This window comes from Dermochelys coriacea, chromosome 6, assembly GCF_009764565.3.
Source record: "Dermochelys coriacea isolate rDerCor1 chromosome 6, rDerCor1.pri.v4, whole genome shotgun sequence".
NCBI lineage: Eukaryota > Metazoa > Chordata > Testudines > Dermochelyidae > Dermochelys > Dermochelys coriacea.
Window position 1 is genome coordinate 105,516,644 of NC_050073.1, and position 13,068 is coordinate 105,529,711.

Genomic DNA, 13,068 nt, shown 5'->3' on the forward strand with positions numbered 1-13,068 from the left:
AAACTGCTTGTTATTAGAATCTTGGACATTACGATTTGTAGAGAAAGGAGTAGCAGAAAGTTAATATGTACTAATATGTTAATACAAACTACCACCATCATGGAGCGCTCAGTATTCTCATGAAGAAAAGCCCACACTGTTTCCAAGAAACTTAAAGGAAACTTCTCCCTCCCAATATACAATTACAGTATGACAGGGCAAAAATCAATGAGTGTGCATGTACACAATAAGCAGCTGAAGCAACACAAGCTAATTACATTGTTCTAATATTAAGCCCCACTATTCTTTAATATCACTCCTCATTTATAATATATTCAATGCCAGTCATTGTTATGTCAGGTAACTGATACTCATAAATCATCAAGGGATTATGACAGTAGAGATCTCTTATCCTCCCCACTTCTCCATTTCCTCTCTTTCACCAGGCAAAGTGCTAAATAATATAAAACCACCACCTAGAGATAGACCAGATAGTATAAAAGGTCTTTCAATCTCTAGATTCTATGATTCCTTTCCTTTTTCTCTTTTCCACCTCACATCTCTCTCTTTATACCTCTCCCCTCCCAATTTAGAAATATAATCTCTCTCCTCTGCATCTTCCCTCCCTTAGAGTTTATTTCCTCTATAGGTTGCAGCCAGTAGGAATCAATACATAGGAGGATGTGCAGACTTGTAAAGCAACACACAAGTGCTGGGTTAATGCAATGTTAAGGTTGCACAGTTAAAAAAGTAAGGAGATGCAAAATGGACACCATCATACCAGTTTCAAAAAGCAAGTTAAAAGCCTTTTCAGGTATTGCATGTGCCCATGGGTGCCCCCAGATGATTTTGTTTTTCCACAACCCCATTTTCCTATTTAAAATGTTTTTCTCTCTCTCATGTTGCTATGTGACAGACCCACACAAACAGGGAAACTAAACTGACTACACACAAAGTAAAGAAATATTTTTTCTCTAGCCTCTTTCAATTACTCTTATCTTACCAAATTGTAAAAATAAAAAGTAAAATGCTCTCAATTTGATGAACATTCTTTATACGGGCTGCATTCCTTCAATTCCAACAGTACTTAACCTGGCCATGGCTCATATACTCTCTGACAGTGCAACAGCATGATGACCTCGTTTCAGAGCCTCTGTAACAGTGCTACATGGGCCCCTCTCTGTCCAAGTCCCAGGAATCAAGTTGGGGGTCAACAGAGGGCAGGGAAGACACTCAGGCTTGGCCACAGCACATTCCACATGTTCTGAAAGTTATTACAAAACAGTGCAACCTCTTCAAAACACTTTCTAATTACATTGTTCTCATAGGAAAATAACATGTACCACAGCACTTGTGTTAAAGAAATGAAATATATGAATGGGAAAGATAAGTTTAAAGGGGAAAAAAAGAGAATGGAAGGAATTTTGCTCAAATTTTAAAAAACGAAATTCACAAAGTGGAGACCAACCCCTGCATGTTTTCAGTCCAAAAGACGAATGCTTCAGAAAGACACTAGCGTGTAAAGACACAATATAATGGAAACTGGTCCCTACCACCTCTCCCTGTTACAAGAACCTATTCATGTAAAATATAAGTGACATTAATATCAAAGTGACACAAGTGAAACACTGTAGCTCACGAAAGCTTATGCTCTAATAAATTTGTTAGTCTCTAAGGTGCCACAAGTACTCCTTTTCTTTTTGCGAATACAGACTAACACGGCTGCTACTCTGAAACCTGTCATTATGCAAGGCACTGAATTTAGCCGTATAGAGTGGAAATCTGTCAACTTCATGAAAAAACTCGTACAGATACAGACAGACATCATCTTCCTCTCCAAATGCAAACAGATGGACATCATACCGAAAGGACTGAAGGTCAAAAATCCATTACAATCTACATAACCACACAGACTATGCTGACAGCTTGTGCCACACACTCTCAAAGAAACTGCGGAACCACCTGATCAACATCCTCTACAGCAAACAGGGAAAGATTAAGAATGAGCTCTCAAAACTCTCATAAAGAACCAACCTTCCACGCAAACTTCCTTGTGGCTGGACTTTACAAAAACTAGACAAGCCATTTACAACACACACTTTGCTTCTCTACAAAAGAAAAAGGACACTAAGCTATCTAAACTACTACATGCCACAAGGGGCCACAACAGTGGTTCCCATAACCCACCCAGCAATATTGTTAATCTATCCAACTATACTCTTAGCCCAGCAGAAGAATCTGTCCTATCTTGGGGCCTCTCCTTTTGCCCCTCCACCCCCATGAACATGATACAGTTCTGTGGTGACCTAGAATCCTATTTTCGACGTCTCCGACGCAAGGAATATTTCCAACACACCTCTGACCAACATATTAACCCACAGAGACCTTCCTACCAACACTACAAAAAGAAGGATTCTGGGTGGACTCCTCCTGAAGGTCGAAACAACAAACTAGACTTCTACATAGAGTGCTTCCGCCGACGTGCACGAGCTGAAATTGTGGAAAAGCAGCATCGCTTGCCCCATAACCTCAGCCATGCAGAACACAATGCCATCCACAGCCTCAGAAACAACTCTGACATCATAATCAAAAAGGCTGACAAAGGAGGTGCTGTCGTCACCATGAATAGGTCTGAGTATGAACAAGAGGCTACCAGGCAGCTCTCCAACACCACTTTCTACAAGCCATTACCCTCTGATCCCACTGAGAGTTACCAAAAGAAACTACAGCATTTGCTCAAGAAACTCCCTGAAAAAGCACAAGAACAAATCCGCACAGACACACCCCTAGAACCCCGACCTGGGGTATTCTATCTGCTACCCAAGATCCATAAACCTGGAAATCCTGGACGACCCATCATCTCAGGCATTGGCACCCTGACAGGAGGATTGTCTGGCTATGTAGACTCCCTCCTCAGGCCCTAGCTACCAGCACTCCCAGCTATCTTTGAGACACTACTGACTTCCTGAGGAAACTACAGTCCATTGGTGATCTTCCTAAAAACACCATCCTAGCCACTATGGATGTAGAAGCCCTCTACACCAACATTCCACACAAAGATGGACTACAAGCCGTCAGGAACAGTATCCCCGATAATGTCACGGCTAACCTGGTGGCTGGACTTTGTCCTCACCCATAACTATTTCACATTTGGGGACAATGTATACCTTCAAATAAGCGGCACTGCGATGGGTACCCACATGGCCCCACAGTATGCCAACATTTTTATGGCTGACTTAGAACAACGCTTCCTCAGCTCTCGTCCCCTAATGCCCCTACTCTACTTGCGCTACATTGATGACATCTTCATCATCTGGACCCATGGAAAAGAAGCCCTTGAGGAATTCCACCAGGATTTCAACAATTTCCATCCCACCATCAACCTCAGCGTGGACCAGTCCACACAAGAGATCCACTTCCTGGACACTACGGTGCTAATAAGCGATGGTCACATAAACACCACCCTATATCGGAAACCTACTGACCGCTATTCCTACCTATATGCCTCTAGCTTTCATCCAGATCATACCACACGATCCACTGTCTACAGCCAAGCTCTACGATATAACCGCATTTGCTCCAACCCCTCAGACAGAGACAAACACCTACAAGATCTCTATCATGCATACCTACAACTACAATACCCACCTGCTGAAGTGAAGAAACAGATTGACAGAGCCAGAAGAGTACCCAGAAGTCACCTACTACAGGACAGGCCCAACAAAGAAAATAACAGAACGCCACTAGCCATCACCTTCAGCCCCCAACTAAAACCTCTCCAATGCATCATCAAGGATCTACAACCTATCCTGAAGGACAACCCATCACTCTCACAGATCTTGGGAGACAGGCCAGTCCTCGCTTACAGACAGCCCCCCAATCTGAAGAAAATACTCACCAGCAACCACACACCACACAACAGAACCACTAACCCAGGAACCTATCCTTGCAACAAAGCCCGTTGCCAACTCTGTCCACATATCTAATCAGGGGACACCATCATAGGGCCTAATCACATCAGCCACACTATCAGAGGCTCGTTCACCTGCACATCTACCAACGTGATATATGCCATCATGTGCCAGCAATGCCCCTCTGCCATGTACATTGGCCAAACTGGACAGTCTCTGTGTAAAAGAATAAATGGACACAAATCAGACGTTAAGAATTATAACATTCAAAAACCAGTCAGAGAACACTTCAATCTCTCTGGTCACTCGATCACAGACCTAAGAGTGGCTATCCTTCAACAAAAAAGCTTCAAAAACAGACTCCAACGAGAGACTGCTGAATTGGAATTAATTTGCAAACTGGATACAATTAACTTAGGCTTGAATAGAGACTGGGAATGGATGAGTCATTACACAAAGTAAAACTATTTCCCCATGTTATTTCTCCCCCCCCACCTCACCCCACCCCACCCCCCACTATTCCTCAGATATTCTTGTTAACTGCTGGAAATAGCCTACCTTGCTTGTCACCATGAAAGGTTTTCCTCCTTTCCCCCCCACGGTGCTGGTGATGGCTTATCTTAAGTGATCACTCTCCTTACAGTGTGTATGATAAACCCATTGTTTCATGTTCTCTGTGTGTGTATATCAATCTCCCCTCTGTTTTTTCCACCAAATGTATCCGATGAAGTGAGCTGTAGCTCACGAAAGCTTATGCTCTAATAAATTCGTTAGTCTCTAAGGTGCCACACGTACTCCTTTTCTTTTTGCGAATACAGACTAACACGGCTGCTACTCTGAAAAGTGAAACATCCTGGCAACAGAGGCTCTATTTCAAAATGAGAAAATATAGTAAAACTTTTGCTATTTTTACAGTCATTAGAATAATCAGACTCATCTTACAGATGTTACATTTTACTAACGGTGCTTTTTAAAATGAGAGAGTAGAATACCTATAAGTTTGTCGTAGTCTACGCCTTTCGCATTGGATGTCTGCACTGTCCAAGGGTCTACAAAATCCTCATCCTGTGTAGTAGTTGGACCATTATTGCTTACTGGTGAGAAATCTACTGGAGGAGAACCAGCCTTGTAATCTTGTCCTGCTGCTGTTTTATAGGTCACTTTTAATGACAATAACAGCTTCACTGCTGCATCAATTTCATCCTGAGCAAAGGGAAAACAATTTAAAGATGGAATGTGCTTCAGACAAAGTGTGTTAGTGCAGCCTTCCTCCTCCAAACGCTTACACGCATGCATTGACTTCAATGGGCCTACTCATGTGCTTCAAGTTAAGCAGGATCCATGTCCAAGATAAAAGAAAAGGAGAACTTGTGGCACCTTAGAAACTAACAAATTTATTTGAGCATAAGCTTTCGTGAGCTACAGCTCACTTCATCGGATGCATCGGATGCTGTAGCTCACGAAAGCTTATGCTCAAATAAATTTGTTAGTCTCTAAGGTGCCACAAGTTCTCCTTTTCTTTTTGCGAATACAGACTAACACGGCTGCTACTCTGAACCAAGATAAAAGAATAGGAAATGACAGGTGGGACAGTTTCTTAACACTCCCTGTACACAAATCATAAGAATTTACTGTATAAACTTGGGCAAGTCACTCAAGGCACGTCCTGTGCCTCACTTTTCCATTTGTAAAACAGGGACAAAGATATTTACCTGCCTCACAGGGAAGTGGCGAGGCTTAATTCATTTAAGTATAAAGTTTGTAGATATGCTTAGATAGAAGGTGCTATAAAATTATTAGTTACTCTAGAAATACTCCTGTAGTAGTTATATTTAACATTTTGAGTTTGCAGGCAAGACTTGATAACTGTAACACCTTCTTTACACCTCACATAGTTATTTTATGTTCTATATAATTTAATGTTATTGTAACAGCTCATACATGCACACAGTCCCATGTGATAAGATTTCTTATCGAAGTTTCACTTGAAAAACAAATCTTAAGAGCCAAAACCTGTAGCCAGTCCCCATGTAGCTCACCTACTGAAATTAATTCTATTTGCACACAGACTGATGACAGGATCAGGTATTTAGAGCCAAATGCTGATCCCACTTAAGTTAACAGAAAATTGTCAAATGACTTCCACAAGACTAGGAGTTGGCCCTCAGTGCACATACACTGAAAACCACATTTCTAACAGGTATGATAATACTTTTATATAGTGCTTTGCATCTAAAGATCTCAAAATAATTTAGAAAGGTCCGTATTACTATCTATATTTTAAAGATAAGAAAACAGAAATGCAACAAGACTAACTGATTTAAGCAAAGCAATGTAGCAAGTCAATGGCAGAATTAGACCCTAAGTCTAGTGACTCCCAGTTCCTGCTCCAGGAAAAACAACTTTGGTCATTTTGAGTGGTAATAGTAATAATTCCAAAGTTTGTATTTTGGACAACAAAACATTTTTAAAAGAAAAGATTCTTTTACTACTGGAATACAAAATAGCATCTGAAGCCACAAAACTGTTCAATGTCTTAAGAGAGAACTAAGTTGCAAAATGGAAAGAGTTCAACAAATGAAATAAAATTACCGTTGATGCTTTCCCTGCTTTCAGTGATCTGACTTTTTCTCCTTGTGCAGTGACTCTTTCAAACAGCTTGAGTGGACTTGAAGAGCAAGAGTCACAGTTCTGAAAGTCTGCCATTTTTCCAGAGTGTAAATTATCCCTTTTATTCACAATATAAAGTATTTTATCCAGCAGATTCAAAATAGCTGCAGCAACAGACTGGAGAAGGAGAACTGTAAAGAGATAACCAGGTCATATGTTTTATTTTATTGTAATTTTAAAGACTTCTGTTCAAATTCTTATTCTACCCACCTGAAATAATACTATTTAATTTCACCCATAGCAAGTAATAAGTTTGGAGAGTGTGTTTTTTCAGCACTGTTTTTCAGAAACCAAAGACACATAGCACAATAAAATCGTTTCAAAGCAGGTGTTTAGATGTTTGTACTAGAAGATGGGCATTGCTCTGGAGGAAAAAAAAAAAATCAAAGGTTGATTCATAATACTATTCCTCTAAATATATGTATGTGCACTAACTAAACTATGCTGGCTCATTTTATGTTTCAATGTACGTTATAATTCTCCCATCAACACACCCAATCTTGCAACAACAACAAAAATAATTAAAAAAAAATCAACAAAATACATCTTGAGCTCATCATATATCAGGTAAGTTTTTAGTTTTCTTTCTCTCCTAAATCTCTTCTTTTGTCCTTTTTAATATTTATGTTTTCGTTTATTTAGCAGTAGTCCACAAAAGTACAATGAAGGTGCTTTAACAATTTGCAAAAACATAAGTTCACATTGTACTGGTTATACACTAAATTCTTAACTCCCACTTGATTATAAGTTCTCTGTCTAAAGGACCACCTGAGCTGTAGGTGGTCTGGCCTAGTGGTCACAGCTGGGCTGAGGTCTGCCCAACAGGTACGGTTGCCTCTAGGATTGGCCTGGAGTCTCCCAGAATCGGCATTGATCTCCTGGTGACTATTGAAAGCAATCCAGGAGATTTTAATAGGATATTTTAATAAAATGACATTATGTCATGTTGGGGGGAAAAAAAATCTCCCAGAATAGCTTCAGAGGTAGCACCAGATTAGAATTGAGAGGCAGGAATCAGGTCAGAGTCAGGCTGGAGTAGGAGACTGGAGATCAGGAGACGAGGCGAAGTCTGGTATTGCAGCAGGCCAAAGTCCGTGTGGTTGCCCAGACAACTTATTGGGCCAACCCCTGAGGTTAAGTAGGGGCACATAGCCAATCAGAAGGCCATGGGGTACTGTCACTCTGGGTCTCTTGGACAGTACTTCCTGTGGTATCTGCTCTCCACAGTGCTCCCTGGCTATGCCTCTGCATGTGGCACTCTGGGAATATCAAATGCCCCAGGCTCTGCAGACCAGGTTCCAGTCCCCAGGTTCTGACGCCACCTTCTACTACTGGAATTTCTTCCGCCTCTTTCAGGTTTTAGTCTTTAAAGACAATTTAATTAGAAAAAAGAAAAGGAGTACTTGTGGCACCTTAGAGACTAACAAATTTATTTGAGCAAGCTTATGCTCAAATAAATTTGTTCGTCTCTAAGATGCCACAAGTACTTCTTTTCTTTTTGCGAATACAGACTAACACGGCTGCTACTCTGAAACCTGTTAATTTAATTAGAGTAACCTTTTTACAGGTGCTGCAGGATTGTTTATTCTAATAAAGGGTTTGCATTTATGACTAAGAAATGTGGCAACCTGTTATCCATTAGCCCAATTATAATGAAAACATGGTTGGGTTGTGGGGATAGAGCTTTTCCTATTTGATCCTGAAAGAATTGTTAATATTCAGGAAGGAATATAATAAGCAGATGCTCAAGCAAAAAATAGGCTATGTCATAAGAACGGCTGTACTGCGTCAGGGTAAAGGTCTGCCTAGCCCAGTATCCTGTCTTCTGACAGTGGCCAATGCCAGGTGCCGCAAAGGGAATGAACAGAACATGCAATCATCAAGTGATCCATCCCCTGTTGCCCATTCCCAGCAAACAGAATGCAAATAGCTTTTAAAATAGTAATAGTGGTTATGTGTAAAAATGCAAGCACACTAGTATAATCAATGTTCAGGCATCAATCAAGGATTTATTTAATCTTGTAACTTGATACAGAAAAATAGAAGATTACAAAAACATGTTTACATTTACAGTGAGTTCGCCATATTGTCAAAGAAAAAAGATTAGTGCGTTGGAAGAAGAGGGGATGTCATAATTCAGAAAAAGCAACCTTATTGGGTGAACTGTGATTGTCCCAAAGAAGACCTATCATACATCTGTGATGAATACAGCATGAGCGCAAGACACAGAGAGGGATTTCTAGCAGAGAGTGCTCGTTTTGAAATGCACTTCATTCATATGTGATGGATACACAACAAACTGAAGACTAAATTAGCCTTGTAACAGTATAGCTATCATCAGTGGTCAGTTTGAAAGATGCACCTCACACCTTAAGTATCCCTTATCAGACTAAGACCCAGGAGCCCATTTGGCACCTCACTCACTTCAAAGGGACACATGGGCATAGAGGTCTATCTGCAGAGAACAAGTTGCAGGATCAGGGACTAGAAGATTATCCCTAATGCTACTGAGGGGCAAATCTGCTTTGAAGATTGATCTTAACATGCATCCAACTATTTAAGAACTCTTAAAAAACAGATTCCTAAACAACTTATTGATGGAATTCTGTATATGATGCATAATTAGAAATGTATTTACAAGACCTAACTTTAATTAATCCTAAAAGAAAGTTACAAAAAATCACCCACTTGATTTCACTGTTCCAGAGTTCCAAAAACAAGGCCACAGTATTCACACTAGCTGTTCAACACTACACAGTCTTCTTCCTGCAAAGCAGTCTGATCACAACTTGGTTACAAAATATATATTTAGACTGTCACCATACTATGAGCCTTTTGCTTGCTTGGGAAACATAAAGAGGGGTTGCCATGGTTAACTAAAATGTAGCTAACCATCAGGGTTCTGTTCCTTAACCAACTGCAATGTTTCCAAGTTATAGAACAGCTGAGCACCAACTACAGCTAATGTTATCATCTTACCAGCGCACTACTATATCAAATTCTTATTTTAAATAAAACTGTCCTGATTAAGGGTACATGCAGATTGAATGGTCACTAGTTTTGATTGATTAGTTCAGTAACCCTTTAATAAGATGTTGTTTAAATAACAGGCCATTTAGCCTTATTTCATTCAATTATATTATGACTGATTTAACAGTGTTTCTTCCATAAAGGGAAATTCTTTTACAAACTCCTACATAACTCATTTTCATATTCTATTTTGGAGTCTAGTATTTTCCTTGTTTCTTTGTAGACAAAAAATGTTTGGTTGGATAAGGAAATGACATTATAAACCCACAAATCCGAAAAGGTTTTTATATAGTCTTTTATGAAGGTTAACACAGCATCCTTATGTGGGGATACCATGGTTATATTATCTGGCTTCAAATTTTACAATGTATGAAGTTAAACACCAGTTTTTGTATGAACCGTTAACATCGATGCATAGTTTGACTTAATTTAATTATTCTATTTCCTTCCTATTTGCAGCACATCTCCATCCTGAAAGGTTGAAATGATACAGCCTCAAGCTAATGGGCTTCAGTAGTACACTAGAGAAGACCACTCCCTGTCTGAGAAAAGTAAAATCGGATGACTCTTGAAAGAGGACTAAAGTAGTGTTATGCTATTCAGCTGAGCAGAATTGCATAAAGAAGGTTGAATTTTTGGAGGAAGCAAAGGTAATGCAGTCAGTGCAGTGAAAGATGCAGGTAGTGAGAACTGCAGGTTGTAAAAAGTAACTCTCCAAAGCTAAAATCTAGTTGCCTGAGCTCAGGATGAAGTGGAGTGTGGCATCCAGCTGTGTTGATGGAATGGAGATTGAGAACACCACCACCACCACCAAGATGGACAGCATTCTTCACTGAGCTCTGAAGTTGAGGAGAACTATTATGTTGAATTATTCATAAGAAAGAACAGGATTTATCTCATATTTTGACCTGACACATTCTTTTGAATCCTTTCCAGTGTTAAGAATATAAATAGTCGTAAAACAGAGCGTAGGATAGGAATTTGTTTTGTGACTAAGAACATTCAAAACATCCTGATACCCATAATCAGGAATGTTTTCAGGAAAGTAATATGTACTGGAGTTTAAAAACAGCTTACCTAAGACATTTAGTCTTTGCTTCTGGCAGTGGACAATTCCTGATGAGTCAGAGAAAAACAATAACCATTATTATGCAAAGGCTTTAGCAAGGTGATAAGCCAACAATTTAGAAGATGAGGCTCATTTTCCTTTGGATCATAATTACAAAATGCAATTGTCTTAATTTTGCATAAGCTCATTTGTATTAACTTTTCCTATGAAAGATTGAGAAATGACAAAGCTTCCAAGATGAAATGAAAAGAGAAAATAGAATACGGTAGTAATAAATTAGAACCATATTTCAAGTGTAACTTTTGATCTCAGATGCAGCCAGAGAATAACTTGTGCTATAACTATTTTTACAGTCATGGTCCAACAGCACTGGTCCCAGTACATATCTTTGGGGGACTCCACTATTCACCTCTCTCCACTGTGAAAACTGACCATTTATACCTACCCTTTGTTTCCCATCTTTTAACCAGTTACTGATCCATGAGAGGACCTTCCCTCTTATCCTATGACTGCCTACTTTGCTTAAGAGCCTTTGGTGGGGGACCTTGTGAAAGGCTTTCTGAAAGTCCAAGTACACTATATCTACTAGATCACCCTTGTCCACATTAGCTCTCCACCAGTCATCTGGTACAGAGGCTTATACAAAGTTTACACAAAGTAAAACTATTTCCCCATGTTTATTTCCCCTCCCCCCCACTGTTCCTCACAGTTCTTGTCAACTGCTTGATTATCACTACAAAAGATTTTTTTCTCTCTCCTGCTGATAATAGCTCACCTTATCTGGTCACTCTCATTACAGCGTGCATGGTAACACCCATTGTTTCATGTTCTCTGTGTATATAAAATCCCCCTACTGTATTTTCCACTGCATGCATCCGATGAAGTGAGCTGTAGCTCACGAAAGCTTATGCTCAAATAAATTTGTTAGTCTCTAAGACGCCACAAGTACTCCTTTTCTTTAGGCTGACTTAAGTGACAGGTTATATACCACAGTTAGGAGTTCTGTGATTTCATGTTTGATTTCCTTCAGAACATCTGGTCCTGCTGACTTATTACTGTTTAATTTATCAATCTGTTCCAAAACCTCTTTTACTGACACCTCACATCTGGGACAGTTTCTCAGATTTGTCACCTAAGATGAACAGCTCAGGTGTGGGAATCTCCCTCACCTCATATGCATTGAAGATCAATGAAAATAATTCATTTATCTACTCTGCAATGGCCTTGTCTTCCTGGAGCGCTCCTTTAGCACCTCAATCATCCAGTTTCCCCACTTATTCTTTGGCAGGCTTCCTGCTTCTGATATCCTTGAAAAAAATGCTTGCTTTTAGTTTTTGAGTCTTTTACTAGTTGCTCTTCTAATTCTTTTTTGGCCTGCCTAATTATACTTTTACATTTGACTTGACTTTATGTTTCTTTCCATTTTCCTTAGTAGGATTTGACTTCCAATTTTTAAAATATGCCTTTTTCTCTTTAACCACCTTCTTTTTTTACTCTGTTGTTTAGCTAATGTGGAGTTTTTTTGGTCCTCTTATTGTTTTTTTAATTTGGAATTCACATATCATTTGCAGCTTCTACTATCATGTTTTTAGAAGTGTCCATGCAGCTTGCAGGCATTTCACTCTTGTGACTGTTCCTTTTAAATTTCTATTTAACTAGCTTCCTCATTTTTGTGTAGTTCTCCTTTTTGATGTTAAAAGCTATTTGTGGTTGGTTTCTTTGGACTATCCCCCCCTACAAGGATGTAAAATTCAATTACTTTATGGTCACTATTGCTGAGTAGGTCAGTTATATTCACCTCTTGGATCAGAATCTGTGCACTACTTAGGACTAAGTCAAGAATTACCTCTCCCCTTGTGGGTTCCAGGACTAGCTGCTACAGGAAGCAGTCATGAATAGTGTCCCGAAATTTTATCACTGCAACCCATCTTGAAGTGACTATATCCAGTCAATATGGGGATAGTTGAAGTCCCTCATTATTATTGGGTTTTCTGTTTTTGTAGCCCCTCTAATCTCTCTCAATCACCGTCACCATCCTGGTCAGGTTGTTGGTAGTATATTCCTGCTGCTGTACTCTTATTATTCAAAAGCATGGAATTTCTAGCCATAGAGATGCTATTGTATTGTTTGATTCATTTAAGATTTTACTATATTGGACTCTATACTTTTTTTTCACATATAGCGCCACTTCCCCACCAGCGCAACTGACTCTGTCATTCCTATATATTTTGTACCCTGATATTAAGTGTCCCATTGATTATCATTGTTCCAACAAGTTTCTGTGATGCCTATTATATCAACATCCTTATTTAATACCAGACACTCAAGTTCACCCATCTTAGTATTCAAACTTCTTGCCTTTGTATACAAATACTTATAAAATTTGTCAATATTTAGTTGTGTGTCTTC

General features: G+C 39.4%; 1 protein-coding gene across 4 annotated transcripts in view; it reads right to left on the reverse strand.

Moving 5' to 3' along the window:
* WARS1 (tryptophanyl-tRNA synthetase 1) overlaps positions 1 to 13,068 on the reverse strand; it is a 34,189-nt gene that overhangs the window by 19,270 nt on the left and 1,851 nt on the right. Inside the window, exons 2-5 of one of the 4 annotated variants that reach the window (XM_038405239.2) lie at positions 10,668 to 10,706; positions 6,771 to 6,924; positions 6,483 to 6,691; positions 4,883 to 5,093 (exon numbers count right to left, since the gene is read on the reverse strand). In XM_038405239.2, the coding sequence (XP_038261167.1) occupies positions 4,883 to 5,093; positions 6,483 to 6,596 (325 nt within the window). In that variant the 5' untranslated portion in view covers positions 6,597 to 6,691; positions 6,771 to 6,924; positions 10,668 to 10,706. The remainder of the gene's footprint in view (positions 1 to 4,882; positions 5,094 to 6,482; positions 6,692 to 6,770; positions 6,925 to 10,667; positions 10,707 to 13,068) is intronic. The other 3 variants (XM_043516809.1, XM_038405237.2, XM_038405238.2) reach the window with 3 other exon arrangements.